We start from the raw sequence: 20,874 nt of genomic DNA on the forward strand, positions 1-20,874 counted from the left end.
CTTTTTTGTATGAGTCTGCAAATATGCTTTTTGATCTCTTTAGTTAAGCATTTAAAAATGACTTTATATGAGACTTTAAATAAAACTTTAAACGTATTTTCCCGAGGTAATTATACTTCTACCACGATCTTTGCCACAATAGAATCCTCCCATGTTTGTGAGTACGGCCAATTTACGGTGGAGCAAAGGGAGTTTGAAATAGAGCAGACAGCTTCAGCTGAGTTCACCGCGAACAAAAACACAGCATGAAAGGCACAGACAGTAAATGCAGCGGACACTTTTAACACTCGGTTTTACATCAGCTCTCTGTACGTTCGCGCTTCTCCGCAGCTTGCAATCGAACCCTTGATGCTCGCCCTTTTACCGCAGAGCACGCTGGAACGTTTCATCGCGGATGTTTCTGGCGGAGTGTTTACAAAGTTGCAACACAGGAAGCTCTCACTGAAAAGGCGAATGTGTTGTTTTCTGCAGAAGGAATTTACTTTTGTTGACTAAACTCCCGCCAGAAGACATCGATTTGACTCAGATAATTTAATTGATGCTTAAACTGAAAGCACGATGTTCGCGGGGCTGCCTGAGCTTGGTATATCCAACGGAGAGGATCTTAAAGAAACTCTCACTAACTGCACAGAGCCGCTGAAAGCCATCGATCAGTTTCAGGTAACACCCAACAGCTTAATGCTTCGAGTGATAGAGTGTACATTTCGACTAACGGTAAATAAGCGTTCCCGGATTGATAAACAAACGATAACGTATGTTCTTAACCACCCAAAGCTAGTCACCGTTCTTCGTTGTTTCCTACCAAGCTATTTTCATCACTGTTGTAGCGATAAACAACAACAAAACAACACAGATTGCAAAAAGAGAAAGTGGGAGAAATGGTCAATGAAAATTGCTCTCTACTTCAAGTTCATATTTTTGAGCTAATATCCTGCATTTAAAAAAAAAAAAATCAAAATGCAGGATTTTCATCGCCTTCTCGCCCTTTATTCGGATCTCTCCCGCCAGATCTGTAAAAGCAGGAGAGAGGATTGGAGATGGCAGACAATCTCACAATGCACAGAACGTATGCCGTTCTGTTGTGTTTGTTTGTGGTGTGTTTGGAGTGTTTTTACCTCCATGAGGTGAGAGTAGGTGATATAAGTCGACGACAACTTAGAGCTTTAGAGAGTTTGAACAGCTATTTATTGTCTTAAATAGGTAATACAGTTTGAGCACAAACCATAGACTGTATATGAAAAATGGGCATACTTTTGTCATGTGAAAAGTGAACCCAGTAATCGTGCTATTTGGCCTTTCGGTTTTATATCGGTGCTCAGGAGATAACCCAGACTGGGCCCCATGGAGATGCAGCAAAAAACAGATTCCTGCCCCTGTCGTGATTTGTGCATTTTTAATTTTTATTTATTTATTTATTTATTTTTTTGCGTAGAAGAGGTTGAGAAGATTTAGTCCCATTTTTAAAAAAAAAAGATATTTAAAAAGATTTGTACTCAAGTCAATCTTCCCTAAGTATTAGGGATGTCACAGACACTCTTTATGGCAACAGTAGGAAGGAAAAACTTGTTTTTAACAGGAAGGAACATTGTATAGTGGGATTAAGAGTAATGGCTCTACCATATCTAAACCTGCATTCTTTTACATAGACACCTTGGGGCAATACCTTTGGTTGTAGACATTTATGGGAAAGCAACCATTAAACTTCTTTGATTTGTGTCCTCAATAGACACTTTACTGGGTGATTCATGGGCTCAGTATCTAGTTTCAGTTTTATTTAATACAGCCTGATATTCATGTCCCATAACCGACTAAGATATGAGCATGCAGTGTCTCTCCATGGCACTGAACAGCGTGGTTCAGAACGTCGGATTGATAACTAGCAGGTGATGTGGCTAACTCCATCTTTTGCACATTTCTGCCCCTGCTGATTTGTAAATTCCAGCTATGTCGCTTGTCCTTAAAATTGCACAGATGTAATAGTCTTGTGCAGTCAAAAAGATGAGCACTATCCACGCAGTGTCCACGGGAGTATATAATCACTGTCTTATAAGGCCCGTTGCATGTGTAGTTTGTTTCATAGAAGAGTCTGTGTAGGTTCTCAGTCACCCAGGTCATGGTAATCTAGGAGCTTGGAAATAAAAGTTTCTTGAAGATCACCTTTCATCCAAGAAGCTTCTTCAGTTCAGGGAACTATTTCAGAAAACTGAAGAAGCTTCTTGGATGAGAGAAACATGAACAAAACATCTTCAAGAAACTTAAAGAAGTCCAGTGACTGTGAAACTCACTGAACCAGTGATTGCCTGCAGTTTAAAGCTGCAGATCTCACTGATGTCCAGGTCATGAAGAGACTGGCTGTAGTAAAATAAGAAATACATTTTAATAAATGATTGTAAAAGTAGAAAAGTTAAAGTTTATCATCTTGTCCACATCTGCGGTGAATCTTTGAAATAAGATGCGCCAACATTTTTCCCTCCTGGGTCTCTTTTTTTTTGTCCTCAGTTTTTTTTAGGAGTAAACACATTTGTCCCTCAAGTTTTTCCACTTCTTTGTACATCCCCTCATGTTCCTTCCAATAGCTTCACTAGTCTTTGCTGACATCTGTAAGTCCTTGTAATGATGCTTTGTTTATTATTTCCTATATTGAGATGATCATAGTTATTCTTTCACTGATAAATTAAAACACTGCAGCCAAAAAGTAGCTAGAAATTTGAAGGGAGAATGAACAGTGCTGAATCAACCGATCACAGTAACTGAAGTAAGTGTGATTTTTAGGGCGGAGCATGTCAAGTTACAACATAGGTAATACCGTAGGTTTTCAGAGGTGTTACAATGTAAATTAAAATCTAACATGATTAAAATAGAAATATCCTGTGTTTGTGTTTTTGTCAGTTTGATCAGATTTGCCAACTCATAAGAGAGACTACGTTTGCATTAAACGTAGTCTCTCTTATCAGAGCTTTAACAATCTTGAACATTTTCAGCTTGGGAACATGCTGAGGCAGTTTTATTATTTTCCCAGATACCAACCATTATGACAGAGCTACAGAAAATCAGCGATTTAATCAAATTCAGATTCACTTGCAACAAATTCAGTAACTGTTTATTTGAGCTTTTCAAACACCAATCCTCAGCATTCACTGGTAATACTGAGTGTTTGTGGCTTTGTCGGGTGTTTGTTTGTTTGTTTTTTTGCATTTTTTCATGCTAAGCTCAAAATATTTAGGTTTTTGACTGGTCATCAGGGAAAAAAGGATATTTCCAAAGGCGATGTGAAAAACAAAACAGCCATCACCAAACTTACTTTGGTCAGTGATAACAATTAAATTTTGTTTAACAAAAACATGACATATTGATTGAAATTTTTTTATAAGGGATTTCCCTAAACGTTATAATTCAGATGACTAACAAATGTATGGGGGAATATGAGAATAATTCTTTTTCTGGACAACTTACAATAAGTTGCCGTTTTCTACAGACATATGTTCCTATTATGCATATAGGCTATGCCCATGTCGTGTAGCCATTATAGCACAGTTAAAGTTGATTTGTTATTCAGCTCTCAGTTCGGTTTCAAATCAAAATATTCAAAATGAAAACATGGTGTATTTCTTCTCCTGACGTGCTTAATTCTTTTTTCTGTTTACATTTTTAGGCAAAGAGTCAATAAACCTACTAAGTTTATTCATTTATGCAATTTACATTTCATATTTAACTTACATTTAATACTTTGTGGACCATTTAAAGCCCGTATTATATGAACCATATCATGGAGTATAAAATGTGGTTGGCCATGTTTTACAGGTGTGTGCCCTTATGGGTAAGCTGACTTTGAATAGAGTAGCTGCACGGCTAGAACTAATTCCAGATGAGTCCTTGATATGTTACATTATTGCAGATGGAAAATGGAATCTTGCTGCCAACGCTCCAGTCTGCTCTTCCTTTTCTCGATCTCCATGGCACGCCTCGGCTTGAGTTCCACCAGTCTGTCTTTGATGAGCTTAGAGAAAAGCTGATGGAGCGAGTTGCCGTCATAGCCGAGGGGAAGGAGGAGGACAGGTCTGTGATTGGTTGTGTTTTGGTTTTTTTAATTTATTTGTATGCTTGCTGAGGGAACCAGTGTTTTTATGACTTTTTTTTTTTTTGCTCTTTTCTTCTATCTATAGATACAGGAAGCTTGAAGAGCTGCTCGAGAAGAGCTTCCCACTTGTTAAAATGCCATCTATTCAGCCGGTGGTGATGCAGGTCCTGAAGCATCTACCTAAGGCAAGTATTTCAACCATTATCCGTTATAGGAATTGATCCTTAATTGAAAGGATTAATAATTTCATCCGTAATTAATCCTGCATTGAAAATACAAAGCAAATGTGGCTAAGGGATTTATTTTAGTTTAAACTATCACCTGGGAGTTGGATTGGGCTCGGATCACTTTCACACCATAAACAAAGCACTCTGGAGTTCATTTGGAACCATACTCAGACCACATCCTCCAAAGAGCCTCGGTGGGAGGGAGGTGGGGGGAGTTTGATTTAAAGAGATTAAATACCGCAGGTGTGAGAATAACCTAAGACATGCTGCATTTGTTTCTTGGCCAACTCTCTTTAATTCCCACAGAACAATCACTGTGAGTGTCTACTATTGCCAGACACTGGTACAGCATAGAAATAATCAGCCATCGTGCAAACTGGAGAAGTTAACTAACTTCAGTCTCCAGCATTAGCTGATGCTCGTAGTAAGGGAGGGGAATGTTGTAAGCAGTACATGAGAAAATATAGTTTTGACAAGAAGCCAAGGATCCGTTTTAGGCGGACCTCTTTTTAACCTTTATTGCTTGCTTCTTCCTGCAGGTGCCAGAGAAGAAACTAAAGATGGTGATGGCTGACAAAGAGCTCTACAAGGTGTGTGCAGTAGAGGTAAAAAGGCAGATCTGGCAGGACAACCAGGCTCTGTTTGGGGATGAAGTCTCACCTCTCCTAAAACAGTACATTGTGGAGAAGGAAGCAGCTCTGTTCAGCAGCGACCTCTCCATCCTGCACAATTTCTTCAGCCCTTCTCCAAAAACACGACGCCAAGGCGAGGTGAGTTGCAGAGCACAATAACACTGGCTTCAGATTTATTTCAGACTAAACAATGTAACACAATTTTAATTTCCTTAAGCTCCTTTAGCAGCCATTACAATCTGGACATTTCTTGTTTAACAAGAAGGATAGAATAGAATTAAATAGAATAGCTCTTTATTGTCATTGGACAGTATAATGAAATTATGGCCAGCAGCACCTTCAGGTCCAGGTGGTTCTTCCTTAGGACATGGAGGAAGTGCAACTGCTGCTGGGCCTTCTTTACCAGAGCGATGGTGTTGTGGGTCCAGGTTAAATCAGCAGAGATGTGGGTCCCCAGAAACCTGAAGATGGAAACAGATTCCACCCGTTCTCCATTTATAATAAGAGGGTAGTGGACCTGTCTGTGCCTCCTGAAGTTATGAGTTCTTTTGTTTTAAGGACGTAAACAAGTTTTCTATCTCCGCCCTCTGCGCTGTCTGATCTCCATCGGCATACTTGACGATGATGTTGGTTGGGTGGGTTGGTGTGCAGTCATAGGTGTACAGGGCGTACAGTAGGGGCTGAGAATGCAGTCCTGAGAAAACATAGTGGTGGTCCCAGCCAATGGTGGGCTTCTTTTGCACCATTCACAGACAGTAAAAGCCACTGTAGTGTTGTTTAGGTCGACAGGCTTCTATAGCTCTCGTCTCAGGCCATGTGCATTGTCTGTTTGGCCGTCCTTAGATCTGATTAGTGTCCCAGTCCCCACAGCTGTGAATCAGATTCATTTATTTAAAAGAAAAGAAGTTTGGTGCAACTTCTTTACTTGCACGGGTGTCATCCAATAAGCAAGCTCCAGTCAACCTTCTGTTACTTTCGCTTTGCATATGGCTCATGTTGACATATTGTGTGCAAGCTGTCATGGACCAAATTAGTTGAGAGACATACAGAGGACTTGCCTGTCCTGTTGTCCTGTTATGTTGTATGTGCTTTTCATAATGTGTCTTGCACAACATGCAGCTAGCTGGCACCTTGCCACGGTGTTATCAATCTGTAGAAGTCAAATGCTAGTTATGTTTGCATTGTACCATTGTAACATGAGTTACAGATGACTAAAGTCAATATGTTAGAATAAGTCAGGATTATGGATCGTGCTGTACCTGGTTGTAACTATTGGGTGCTAGCATCGTCACTCTGAAATTATTTTGTTAACAGTTCTTAGCAGTTCTGACAGTGGAATTAGAAGAAAGGCATAGGCACTGAAAAGCAATGAAAGAGAAAATAACGTCACCAAAGATGCATAGGAAACTCTTAAATGTTCAATAGTGATGTGTCGGTCACGAACGAAATGGCTCTTGGAGCCGGATCTCTGAAGTGAACGACGTGAGCCGGCTCCTTATTGGGAGCTGTGGTTTTTTCTTCTTTCTCTCTCTCTCTCTCTCTCGCACTTTTTCCCGCTTCACTCCGCACATCAGCCTTGTGCTTTGCACTGGGCAGAGGGGGGAGGGGCGGTAGTTACACTCACAGTAGCACAGGAACAGAGCAGGAGGGAGAGAGAGAGAAAGAGAGCCAGGGACAACAAGGTCACATTAGAAAGGTATAGTAATCATCCACAACTATTTTCAGTTGCAGATGATAAAGGATTCAGTAAGTTTATTCATGCATTTAAATAGTTAAAAGTTGAAATGTAACTAGTTGGTTTTTGTATTATATGATTTATTTATTACATTTCATGTGGTGTGAATAAATACAAGTATATTTACGGTGGCCCCTACAGACAAAGCACGTACAAACTCCAGAACACATACAAATTCTGAAGCACGTGAAACCTCCAAAATGCGCACAAACTCCAAAACACAACAGAAGTGCTCCAGGATGCTAGGGGGCAGTGTTGAGCTTTTGTTACCTCGTGGCTACACAAGCCAGCAAGTACCAACGACTGCATTTGGTGTGTGGTAGTAACAGGTAAATTAACTCTTCTTCTTTTTTTAATTATTTGAATATATATGAGTGTTTGTGTATAAATACACAAACAATACACATATGCTTTCAATTGTGTAATTTAAGTGATCTAGGTAGCTCTGCTAGCGTTAATTGAACTTCCAAAACAATGTGCTCTGGAGTTTGTACGTGTTTTTTCTCTAGGGGCCACCGTATATATTTATATATAAACATATATAGTAGGGGTGCAACGATATTCGTATCGATATTGAACAGTTCGATACAGTGCTTTCGGTTCGGTACGCATATGTATCGAACAATACAACATTTGTAATTTATTTTATCAACTTTCCTTCTGACGATGCTGTCTGTGTTGAGCGCTCAGTGAATCTGCGTTCGACTACTCCGCCTAGGGTCGACAGTGCAGCCTAGGCGGAGTAGTCGAACGCAGATCCACTGAGCGCTCAACACAGACAGCATCATCAGAAGGAAGAGCGCAGGGCAAGCTAGCGAGACAGAAGTTAAGCTCTCCTTGCAAGATGGACCTCCCCCACCCTCATTCAGATCTGGCGTTTGGAATTATTTTGGTTTTCATGTGACGTATGACCCTGAAGGTAAGCGAGTCATGGACTAAAGTAAAACAGTATGTTGGATGTGCCATGCAATGCTCAATTACATGGGTGGGAACTAGTGTGTTAGCGCAGTTAGCTCGTTAACGTGTTGGCCGTCTAGCCCCATGCACGGGGCGATCGGCGGTAGCTCGTTAACGGAGATTTGCCGTGTTGTGGCGTTAAGGTCATTTCAACGAGATTAACCTGAAAGCACTAGTGGGAACACAACGAATATGACTGCACATTTACGCCGACATCATCCTAGTGCAAAGACAAGTGGAAGCAGAAAAAAAACAAGCAAGCATGCTACTAACTTTAGCCGAATCATTTAGACAGCTGTTAGCACATGATTCTCCTTATGCTGCTGAGAATATAGCCCAGAAGAAGCGGATAGTATAGCTTTTATTTTGGAAAGAGACATTTCTCTGTAATAAACTCTCTTTTCCAAAGATGAGTGATTCCTCAATCAGATACAGGGCTTGCAATATCGCTAGCCTGACGTCCTGGAGCTAGCGATTTTTTCAGTCGGGCTACCAAAATCTATCTCTGCCCTGCCCGTCGGGCTATTGTAGGAAAAATATATGTCAATGCTTTTGCATTCTTTCAGAAATGTAGCTGGGTAATTATGTCATTGGCATCGGTGAGCCACTGTCAATATGTGACATATTGAAGTCGCGTTTGAATTTGCGCTTGTTTTTTTGCTTTCACTTTGCAATCATGCGAACTGTGTATAGAGAGCGACAGCACTGATGCGCATTCGCTGTCAAAATAAAAAACGCGCACAAGGGTTAGGGTTAAATTTAAAAACTGTACTTTTGAGTTAAAATATATATTTATAATTTTAATAAATGACAAATTAAAAAGGCATAAACATTTTTTTTGTATCGAAAAAATATCGAACCGTGACACCAAAGTATCGAACCGAACCGAACCGTGAATTTTGTGTATCGTTGCACCCCTATTATATAAATAAAACCAAATTTTTTTACATTAGTAATTCCTTTTGTGCATAATTTTATATTGTTGTTGATAATAAATTAAAGCAACAAAACAACCCGAAGAGCCGGTCCTCTAAAAAGAGCCGGAAATCCCATCATTAATGTTCGAAACAGCAGGTCTAAATAGTTGATGAAAGTGCTGTATTTAGGGGAGAGTAAAAATAACTTGGCATTCTTAGTCAAAGGTCTGGGGTTCTCAGGAGCATGTAAATTATATACAGCTCCTGTTTTGGAATTCCCTTTGCTGACTATTCCTGTTGTCTATGTACTGTAGGTGGTTCTAAAGCTGACTCAGATGATCGGGAAGAATGTGAAACTGTATGACATGGTGCTGCAGTTTTTACGAACTCTCTTTCTGCGAACCCGGAATGTCCACTACTGCACCCTGAGAGCAGAACTGCTCATGTCTCTTCATGACCTGGACATCAGTGAGATCTGCTCGGTGGATCCCTGCCATAAGGTGAGGGCACAGATACTGGTGGTAAATAAAGTCCCTAATCACATCTCCAGTGTATTTTACTTTGTGTGTTGAATGGGTTCTTCTCGTTTGTTTTGTGCACTTTGACAGTTCACTTGGTGTTTAGATGCCTGTATCCGTGAGAAGTTTGTGGATGGTAAGCGAGCCAGAGAGTTACAGGGTTTCCTGGATGGAGTGAAGAAAGGACAAGAGCAAGTCCTTGGGTAACAGACGAGGAGCTGGTTTATGAAAATAGTTGCTGATCATTGGTAGATGCACAAAATAATGTTTTGATCATTGTGCATTGCAGGGACCTGTCTATGATCCTGTGTGACCCGTTTGCCTGCAACACCCTAGTCTTGAGTATCATGAGGAACCTGCAAGAGCTGCTGAGTCAGGATGCTTTACCACGAGTGAGTATACTGTGCATGAGAAACAGAAGAAGTGATACACAATTGTGCTGACAATTTGTGGTATTATACTGACTGACAACTTTGGGGTGATACAGCAAAAACACGCAATGTGGCAAAGAAAAGGAAGGGAGGCACATTTAGAAGTTTAGACGATGAAACAGTGCCACTCTAAGTGCAAGTTTTAGTTGTGCAACACAGAAAGTTGAAATAAACCCAAAACACAATAATTCCCTGCAGTTATTCTGCAGTGTCATATTATGTTTAAGGTTGTGAGGTTATTTCAGTAAAAGAAGAAAATACAACAGTGTAAAAATGGTTGATTTTAAGCAAGCAGTCAGAGCGGTGCATTTAATTCATGCAGCCACTGACAGAAACAGACAACCATTCACACTCACATTTGGATTCACCAGTTATCCTTGGGGGCAGGAAGCTGGAATACCAGGAGAGAACATGCAAACTCATAAAGGCCAAAGCAGGATTTGAACACTGGACCTTCTTACTGTGAGGCAACTGTGCTAACCACGACAACACCATTACTGCCCCAGTACATGTTATGTTTTTAAAATCAGTTTCAGTTAGTGAGCTAATGTTATGTTGAATGTGGGCTTGTTTTAAACTAGTCGAAATAAGAAACAAAATTCATGCACTAATTTAGGTTAAACATAATATTTCAATGCTGTTCAGCAGTGCATCTCTAATTTTAAATGTTGTCTAATGCTAATTACTAGTTGTCTGTACCCACATACATATACTGTGATGGGGCAGCATTTTTGATAACAGTCTCATGTCGTATGTTTTTGCTCACAGGATAGTCCTGACCTGATGCTGCTGCTGAGGATGCTCTCACTGGGTCAAGGAGCCTGGGACATGATTGACAGTCAGGTCTTCAAAGAGCCTCGTTTGGTGCGTAAATGCCGACAACACAGGTTTATCTGAATCTGTGCATCAAGTTTTTGCTTTCACTGATTAGAAAACAGGGGACCTGCTGTGTACGTAAATATTGTTACTCACAGTATTGTAGTGTCTCTGGAAAAATCTGTATTTTTATTTAAACCAGCTATAAATCAAACTGAAGCAAATTCCTTTAGTTTGATTTCTATTTGATTTGAATTTCTTTCGGTTAATAAAAAAAAAATAGTAAAATGTATTCATACCATATAGGCCTTTGAAAGGCAAGAAACCAGTCACAGTGGGCTTTACAGAGGTTTCAATAACCAGCTTGTCTAAGGACAAAATGAACATGTATGAACTTGTAAAACAACACAGAACATGAAATATGAGCCAAACGCCAAACAGATGAGTTTTAAACTGTTTTTTAACACAGAGGCTGTGGTACGAAGAGAGGGCGGTAAGCTATTCAGTAGTTTGGGATGCACAGTCCCCCATAGATTTCAGACAGGTGTGCGGGACAACAAGAAGAATTTTATTTGTAGACATGAGAATAGGAGTGGAGTGGATCAAGGATGTAGGAGGGAGCCTCGCCTTGTAAGGGTATAGAAGTAAGAACCAAGATGTGAAACAGAAATCTCAATGTTACAGGAAGCCAGTGCAGAACCTTTGAGAACATTTTTGGACAGAGTGGAGGGAATTAATAGATGCTTAAGACAGGCCAAACGGACTGATCTAAAATAAACTCATGGTTCTGCGCATTGGCTTTTACAGTGGATGAGAAGCACTTATTTGGCCAGCAGTACTCAGAAATGATCATTAGAATTATAAAATAATTTGCTGTCTAACCTTTGATTGCATTATGAAAATGTATTAAATTGAGTAATTTATCCAATTCATGGTATTTAATGTCAACTGTCGACAGATAATAAGAAATGGTTTTTAAAATACTGATAATCTTACAATAATAGTCGTATGTAATATATATTTCAATACTTGTTTTCTCAACAAGTACTGAAAGCTATGACAACAAATTCTCTTTTAGTCTACAATAAACTAGCTGCCTCAATCCCATAGAAGTGTAGGGGCGAAGACAGTTTAGACGCATGTCTCCATCGCAGTGCTGATGTGGTCACTACACCTGTAACTCATATTTTCAATTCCAAAATTTTAGAAGGTCATGGCCCTAGTGACTCAATAATTACTTCCCTCATGCCGTCCTTGTGTTATAGGCAGAGCTACACAGCTCATGAACTTGAATATCTCAATAAACCTTGATTTCTTGACACAGAACTAAATACACTTACCACAAAAAGTAAGATCATTCGTGTTTAGTCAGTTATTTCTTTCTTGTAAGAATGCTTCTTCGCCCTAAATCTTATGCTGTTGGAAAGCCTATTTATGTCCCATTACATTGTGCCACATTTGTAAGGCCAATCCATTAATAGGTTGAGCAGCAAAGTTGACTGTGGGTTGCACCTAAAATGTGGCAAATCTTCTCTACCAGTGCCATACAGCTAATTCTTCTATTGACTCTTGTCTTGAGCTTCTGGTACCCCAGGTGCTGATAGTCAGATGCCTGGTTTGTACCTGTGAGCATGGACCCTGCATGCCAATCTGGTTATGCCCTGTGCCATATGGCAACTTCAAGCTGGTGTTCCCCAAAACCAATTTGCAGCATTATTTGAAGTGAACCCTAGTACCATCTCCAAATTGAAGGCCCAGCTCCAGTGTAACGTGAGATGTCAGAAATAGGCTGCAAAGTGGGTGTCCGAGGAGACAACGCAACGACTGTATCCTTACCCTCTCAGCACTTAGGAACCATAGACAGTCTTCTACAGATATGCTGAGATTATCCCTCTACCCAGACTATCCAGAACAGACTGCACACATCCAATCGCCATTCACTGCCTTTCACTGTCAGGTCCATTTGTACTGGTGATGGTAATATATGCTGGGAACTTGTGGAGGAACATTATGTTCAGCAGTGAGTCCAGATTCTGCCTATGGCACTTGTGATGGCACGGGGCAGCATCTCTGTCACTGGAAATTTAGCTTGTCATCACTGGAGGCAATCTCAAAGACTACATCCACTATTTGGGAGTGGAGAGAATGAAGTGGCCTGCATGCAGGTTCAACCCCATTGAATGTTTCTGGGATCAGCTTGGGTCTGCTGTTCTTGTCAGAGTGACCAATGCAGCCACTTTGGCTGACTTAGGTGTCTCAATTCATCAGAGATGGGAGCCCTACCCCGTAATAAAAACATTTTAGAAGCACCAAGAGCACTCTAATGCAACCTGAGTTTATATTTGGCATTTTCTGCACCCTGTTTGTACTGTAACAGCAACAGGGAAAGCTGCTTCTCCACCTCCTCTTTACCTCTGCACGTGCCTCGTTCCTTCCTCGTTTTGCTTTTAAAAAGTGATGATGCGCATTGTTGAAGTCTTTTATATTGTCCAGTTACAGTAATCCAAATCAGCAAATGATAAATCTCCATTGTAATAATTTCAAACATTACTTTGAAAGATATCACTGCAAGTATCAGGAAAGCAGTCCAGCAGAAGTCACCGTGACATTATTGGTATTTTTATGTCACCCTCAGGATTTGGAAGTGGTTACTCGCTTTTTGCCTGCAATGATGTCAGTGGTTGTGGATGATCACACCTTTACTGTGGAACAGAAGCTCCCAAGTGAAGAAAAGAGCTCGCTGTCATACCCCACCACCCTGCCTGAATCCTTCAACAGGTAAAAACACAGCAGCAAAAGAGGAGAGGCAGATGTTATATTGCATCAAACGCAGGTTGTCATCAGTACTTTCATCTCATAGCTTCCTTTCTCGGGAGGTAAGAAGCACTGTTACCACGGTAACCCTCACATCTGACTCTAATGTAGGTCACTTCTAAATTTAACTATAAAATGTCAATTCTTCACATGTTTGTACAAAACAAATCACCAAACACAAGTGAGAAATCATAAACCACAAGTCTTTAGTACTGCTCCTTTATTTTTCTTCTCAGAGACAGTAGTTTTAAATGATAAACTATAGAGATGTTGATGTAACATGATGTATGTAACCACGTATGAGGTGTAAGAGATCAGTTGCATTGACTTCATTACTTGAAACCTTGGGCATGTTTGTCTTTATGACAATGACTTCTATGCTTCTAGCAACTTCTCCTTGGGTCAGTTTATTATCCCAGCAGGCCAGGCATCAGTAGCATCCGATGATTGGCAGGGCATACGTGTTGGTTCCACAGATCTCGTGCTTCCTCTGCAGCTGTTTGGTAGTTGCATCTTTCCCAGTGGCCTCTTTGTGGTTAAAATTTGCCTGTCAGATTTCAAGGTATTTATAACGATCCTCAGTGTCTGCAGCGTTGCCTTCTATCAGAGCAGTCCCTACAGCTCCGTCTATCTAAGTGTTGTGGATCAGTGAATTGATGTCTTACTTATTTCTGGCATAACGTTGGAGTCAACCATCTGTAGAGGAGGTGGCCTGTCTGTAGCCTGTCATATTTAAGGACCTGAGTGAGGAGCTATGCAGCACAGCAGTGGGGACAGAGCATCTCTTTGGCAAATCCTGCACTTGATGGAGGCTTTGGCTTGAAGTTGGCCTTTAGTCTCATTTTCCATATGCCCGCTGAATTACTGTTGAAGGCTCTTGGGGTTTTGTTAATCTTTGCAGTTGTAGGCATTCCTGGGTTGAATCATAGGCTTTCCTACACAAGTACACGGGTTGGTCATTCTGGTCTGCTCTGTCTACCAGTAGCTGGCCTGTTCACTTTGCCCTAATGATGCAAGGGCATCCAGACTATCGATGACACACATAGAATAATATACTACCGACACTTTATTCACTTTTAGTCACTTACAGTTATTTATTCACTTTCAGTCACTTTGATTTTTAAACTGTATATTCTGTGTATTTATTATCTCACTCTTATTGTCCTTATCTTCAACGTTATGCTGCTCTGTTGTATGTTAATTGCCCCTTGGGGATAAATAACGTCTTTCTGATTCTGATTCTGTCCTGGGTGGAATTTGAAATGGGATGTAGTGAATTAGTGGGTGGATCCGTTTGTGGAGGCAATTCATTAAGTCGGTTCACTAAGCTGAACAAATGGTGACAGTGGTTGTCTCCAGGACCACACACAGAGGTGTAGCAGGTTATTGTTTCCCTACCCCCTCAGATACCTGCAGGAGAACAGAGTGGCCTGTGAAATGGGTCTCTACTATGTCCTCCACATCGCCAAACTGAGGAACAAGAATGCCTTACAACGGTTGCTGCCTGCACTTGGTGAGTGTCTGAATTATAACTATAACAACAACAATTTCATCCTGTAACTTGAGTCAAAATGCAGTATCACTGCCTTTTTTTCACGTGACTGAGTCTTATACCTGATCTCTCAGTTACATTGCTTGTTTTTTGGTTTTGTTAATAAATCACAATATTAACAAAGATGTGCACGATTAGTCGACTACTCTACAATATTTTCAGCAGTCTGCAACAGACGCACCAGTCATGTAATATGATGGTTAATATTTTGATTGCTGTCCAGTGCCAGTACATAGTTGTTATGTAGCCCTCTGCCCCCAGATGGAGCTGCACCCCTCCTAACGTGGTTTGCTCCAGAAAATGAAAACAGAGTTGTATCTAGGCTTTGTCAGAATAAACTGGCTGTCAACACTCAACATGAGCAATACACATATTTAGCACAGGCATGGGGACGTTCATTTTCATGTAAAGAAAGCTTTTGCTAACGTTAGCCACACCAGTATGACATTGTTTACCTGAATATGCTACAGTCCGTAGCTCATCACAGCAGAAGATTTCACTCAGTGTTGTTGAATGCAGAGGCTTTCAAAAGTTCATTAAATATAATGAGCCTGAATACACGGTGCCTGGCAGACTGTAGCACAACCAAAACTGACAGAGGAAATGAAGCTAAGTATGCAACAGCAGGCTGTTCAAATTCCACGACAAATGAGTCGTGTGTCAAAAATCTGTCCTTTTATTACTGAAGGAAATTAGCAATGCTTTTAATTTGTGGATTAGAGGAAAACTTGGCAGCATATCTGCGAGGTGCTGTTAGCAAGTTGGGACTGGAAGACGAGGTCGTTACGTATCCAGACAACAGAAGCAATAAGGTAGTGGCAAACAACATCATGTTGGAGTAGGAAGCAGTTCCTTGTTTTGATGATGAAACTTGATGAAAACTGCCGGTTCTGATCTAAACAGGACAGTCACAAAGCTGATGGACGCACATGCTGTGTGTCCCTACCTTAGAGCTGTCAGATGACAATTAAGGGCGTGGTCCCTGTGCTCCCTCAAAAGTGCCACCACTGGTCTGTGTTGAACTTTTACCATGAGTTTGCTGAACAATACCCTCCTAACATAATTAAAACACACGAGGAAGAAATGAATAATTTTCAATTATAAAATAGTTCCCAACCCCAAAGTCAGCCATGTATTAGTCGTTTCCCATGACTACATCAACTTGCAAGTCGCTGTCTATGTTCCCACTACATCTGCTGTTGTCAAAGAGTTTTTCTGCTGCTGGACTTATTGCCAGTGAACTGAAATCACGTGTTTCACCCCTATGTTAATTTCGCTGAACAGAAATGTTTCTTCAGTAGAGTAAGGACACTTTCGATGTTTAGGCTTTTCTAGTTTAGTCAACTAAGAAATTAGTCACCAGGAACATATATTCAGAAACTTCACATTCAGTGTGTTAATGACTGACCATCCCACTTTATAGGAACAGTTTGAGTCTTACAAGTGTTTCCTTTTTTGTCCCCCCGTAGTGGAGACCTACAATGATATGGCTTTTGGTGACATCTTCCTTCACCTGCTGACTGGACACCTCACACTTCTCTCTGATGAGTTTGGATCAGAAGAGTTTTGTTCAGTTGTCTTTGATGGATTCCTCCTTACATCTTTCTCCAGGTAGGTTGACTCAGTGTTACAGTATAAGACTACATCACCATTCTCATCCCACACCACCAAAGTTGACTAAAAATACACAAAGCTCTTATTACCACCCAGCTTCTGACAATAGCAGAAAGCTTAGTGGTTCAGTAGTTTCAGATCCCCAACTGCTGACCGTCCCCTTTCAACGCCACCAGCCTAAATTCGCTGAGCAGTTAGGAAGGTTAATGGATGACAATATTAACAATAAAGATTTAATTTCTGTAGCATCTTATAAACACGTTTTACAGAAGTTTAAAAGTGATTTTAAAGATGTAAGCAGGTGCTGAAAGGGGCCATCCCAAAACTGCCAGTCCATGTCCTTAAGCATGAAAACATGGAAAGATCGTTTATTCTGTGTGTATCAGGACATAATTTAACTGTGGAACATAATACTGCATGTAAACGTGAGTTCCTGTTAGCATAATACAGGAAGCTAACAAGGCAATCACACAAGTCACCTTCAAGTGTGGCATAAACTGTGCTGCATAGGTCTCACCCCCTACAGTCCCTTTTACGTAGGTCACAGCACAGTGAACAGCTCTCCAGTTGGTCATTCAGTGTTAGAGAATAGAGGATTGTCATTGGCTAAAGACTCATGATTGACACGTCTTTGCCCAAAGAGCAAACACCCTTCTCTCATCACATGATTTGTTGTTGTTGTTGTTTTAACCAAGATTGTCTCGACTGTCTGAATTCGTTACAGTAAAGAAAATGTCCACAGACACACCCTGAGGATGTTACTGCATCTACACCACAAAGTGTTACCATCATGTATGGAAACTTTAATGAAAACGCTGGACCCTCCAAAACAGGTAGGTTTCAGGTGGAGAGCTCCATTTAAACCCTCGTGTTGAACCACTTTTTGGCACAAGGGAGCAAAACGATCGCATGAGTGCTGCTGTTTGGAAGAATAAAGTAGTCGTGGCAAAACAATCACATGACCACTTCACGATGACAAAGCAACAAGGTGATATATACCAGTTTTTAAATTGTGCTGATAGTCCACGTAAAACCAGAGTCATGATAAACAAGATATACGCAGAATAGTTTCGTCACGTTTAATATCTAAGGACAGCGCAGCGAGACCTCTCTGCTTATGACCTTATGTCAGACCTGCAGGTATCAGGCTGTGATGTTCTCTTAAAGTGGACAGAAATTATTTTTTGGAGTGGCACAAATAATTTGTGTGGCGTCTTATTTAATGCAGAACAGCTGATTGTTCTGTAAATAGGTTGAAATGTTTATTTAAAAAAGGGTAAAAGTTTGCAAATAACTTTGTTGTTTGCAAAACTTGTGCGTAGGATTTTAAAATTTGCAATTTTATTTGCATTTAAAGTTCTGAAATATGATCATTAAACATGTTTGTGGTTGTTACAGTAAAAAATCTAACTTTTTTCTACTCAGAGTTTATGTTTTTTGTCTGATTTCAGATCAGTTGTGTTAATACAGTATATCAAAATGAAAACATAACTGTAAATTCAGACACGTGAGGTTGTGTGAGGATGACACCAAACAAGGCAAATAAACAGTTTTTAAAGGTGAAATGTGGAGGAAACATCAAAAGTGGTCAAAAACAGCCTCTGGACCCCAGAGGTTTAAATATTTTTCTAAAGTAATGCAATAGTTACTTTTCCTAGTAATTAATTTTAACTCCGTCACTAACTCAGGTACTTTTTTGAATAAGTAATTAGTAACTATAATTAATTACCCTTTCAAAGTAACTTGCACAACACTGGTCATTATCACCAGAGGTTTCGGGAAGAACTATTGTGAGACATTACCCCACCCTGTCATGCGAACACTTAAAGTCACCTGACAAAAGGTGTGAGTGGGGGTTGAAGGGCCTGGGATGGACTCTCAAGAGTACATTTGCTACATTGCAGGTGGCAGGCAGCTGGTGTTGGAGCCTCTCCCTCTGTTCAATGATGGTTGATCGCATCATTCATTTTTTACTCCGCCTTCAAAATATGCATCTTAACTGGCCCGAATACCTGTGTGTAAGGATGAACTTGAATATTTAGATGACAGTTATATCTAATTCAAAAATGTGACTTATCAATAATTGCTGGTAGCTGACCAGTGATTAAGCATTTAGAACATTGTAGAACTTCCTCGACCACAGTGGCGTGTACTTCCTCCCCCTCGCTGTCATTTCTCGTAATAGTCTTTCTGTTTTTGAAATTTGCACTTCGCACTGTGCCGCTGCACACAGACACACAGCTCCTCTACTCACTAAGAGCAGAATTAATTAACATTCATAACCCTAAACAACACTTGGAGGGATTTCAGAGGTAGAAAAAAGTTTCATTTTCAACAGCACTGTAGTGTTGAACAGTTATTAGGTTGACAGGTTATAAATGTTAACCTGGTCGGCACACAAACTGACATTAGATGTTTAACTCTTAGCAGTTATCCACCACATTGGCATCTGTTGTCTTTAATGTAGCATCTAGCAGCCTGTGCTTGGATAGAAGATAAATAATCATTCCAGGCTGAAAGGATCATAGATGGGATATTGAGCCCTGACCGAGCAGATTACAGGCAGAGGTGAACTGGGCGAGTCAGTGCTGTCTGTGCAGAGCAGCCAGATAAACTGAGAAGAAGGTTCAGAGTCTGGAGAACTAATCTGAGTACATAAAGATTGACGTCTGGAGCAGAGCAGTCTAATCAGATGTCAGGCCTGAGGAGCAGAGCTGCAGACTGAGATGCAGCAGTACGAGCAGGGGATCAGAGAGGCTGACAGATGAGATTCACGATTCTTTGCTGTCATATTCAGAATGAAATTAAGGGCATAGAGTGTGGACAGGATGATGCACTTTAACTCATTTTTAAAATGCGGACAGTGATCATTGTAGTCTTACACGCACACACACGTGTGAACGCGAGTTGAATGTCAGTATACTGTATGTGCTGACATGTGTGCTGTGTGTTCACAGTGCGGTGAGCCACTGAAGGAGCTCTACACCCAGCTGACAGAGAAGATGGAGGCGCAGAAAAAGAGCCCGCCTCCAACAGATGAAACTCCATCCCTGGACTTGGGGCTGCACCCAGTGACTGTTCCCACTACGGCCTCCACACCAACCACACCTCTCTGAAGATCTTAATCGCTGATAGACTTTACATGCAGGCTGCAGCTGATTCATGAAAGGCTGGAAATTTTACAGTTGTAGGATTTTTTTTCTTTTTCATCAAGGTTTCATTCCTGTAGACGTGTCTTCCAGCTCTGACAGTGTACTGCTGTTTTTTTTGCATTATTGTTCAGATATACAATATTTTCATGTGTATCTGGGCTGTGTGTGTTTATGAAGTGTGTCAGTAGTGCAAGAACCCTGTAAATAAAGAACTGTTTGCAAATATAGTTTGATTTACTATGAGCCAGGCAAAATGCACCACCTGGATAGTAACACAATCACTCGATGAGACACACTCGACTGCAACAGGAAATAAGAGACTGATGTGTGTAAACCCCATTGGTTAACTTACCAACAGCCAAACATAGAGTTCGACATGCTGAAGACTTGTTTGACTCTGGTAAGCTCTCACACAAGCATGAACATGTCAGTTAGATGTCCCTGCGCGTTTATTACACTTTGAGAAAACAAAGCAGAAAAACAGGGATTACAGTGAGAATTACAAGTACGGATCTGCTCCGAGGCCACTGGAAGCTGCATGAGTGAGTGGGACACACACAGTGAAACAAAAATGATCAGTGATGCCTCTGACATTATTGCACGAGTCTTGTTTTCTTCATCCGTGGGTCTTTTTTACTCAAATATGATAAATTATCCTCACCACACACACATGCATACACAGTGATGTTCTCGCTCTCAGGTATCCCTCTGCACACAGACCAGCTGAAAAAAAGGATTTTTTAAAATCCAAATGGCAGTTTTGATGAAGTATTTCTTTTCAGTTGTACACGCAACAAGAACAACATCTGAAGTTTGGGAATTGTTGCCTTGGCTTCAGTAAATCTCATTAACATAGTTAAAACGTAAATGAGATGACTTTTCACGCAAAAGATGTAAAAGTAATTTAATGTCGAAATACTCATTGCACTCTGATTGTCACGTTTTGACATATGGATATGTTGACTCAGCAAAGGTAATATTAATGGCAAATGTTTTGCCTCATTACTTGCAAGTTTAATGAAGCCTTACTAAGCTTTTGTGCTTTTTTGTGTTGTACCCAGAGGTTTCAACACAGCTGTTACATAAACTGCTTGAGGTCCTAATTAGTGCTGTGAGCAAAATGGTGCCAAACCATATTTTAAAAAGTAACTTTATTCTAAAGAAAATAAGAGTACAAGTACTTTTTTTCCCTCATCAAGCTGAACTTATTTTGTGAAACAGTTTTTGCTGTTTCTTTAGAAGTAATGTTATTTCTGACTCAATCCTATTTTAAGATCATCCAAATACTTTAGTAGGCATTGTAATCCTACTGCAGCGTATTTAAAAAATAAATACTTCACTGACTTTTGTAGGGTATTTGTTTTGTGCTTTGACTGTAATGCATTGATCGGTCTCTCCCAGTGCCCCTGCACTGCAGTACTGTAATCTCAC

General features: G+C 40.5%; 1 protein-coding gene across 1 annotated transcript; it reads left to right on the forward strand.

The window, feature by feature from the left end:
- The first annotated feature begins 405 nt into the window (after positions 1-405).
- nelfb (negative elongation factor complex member B) lies at positions 406-19,666 on the forward strand. Its single transcript, XM_085424343.1, has 13 exons — positions 406-660; positions 3,896-4,056; positions 4,164-4,263; positions 4,845-5,075; positions 8,861-9,046; positions 9,155-9,267; positions 9,354-9,456; positions 10,264-10,359; positions 12,947-13,089; positions 14,532-14,638; positions 16,147-16,288; positions 17,016-17,124; positions 19,249-19,666. Exons 1-13 carry the CDS (start codon positions 559-561, stop codon positions 19,405-19,407), a joined length of 1,752 nt encoding a protein of 583 aa, XP_085280469.1. The 5' UTR covers positions 406-558; the 3' UTR covers positions 19,408-19,666.
- The last annotated feature ends 1,208 nt before the right edge of the window (positions 19,667-20,874 follow it).

This window comes from Rhamphochromis longiceps, linkage group LG12 (assembly GCF_057381845.1).
Source record: "Rhamphochromis longiceps isolate RC_006_pf linkage group LG12, R_longiceps_female_GT1.1, whole genome shotgun sequence".
NCBI classification, from domain to species: Eukaryota; Metazoa; Chordata; class Actinopteri; order Cichliformes; family Cichlidae; genus Rhamphochromis; species Rhamphochromis longiceps.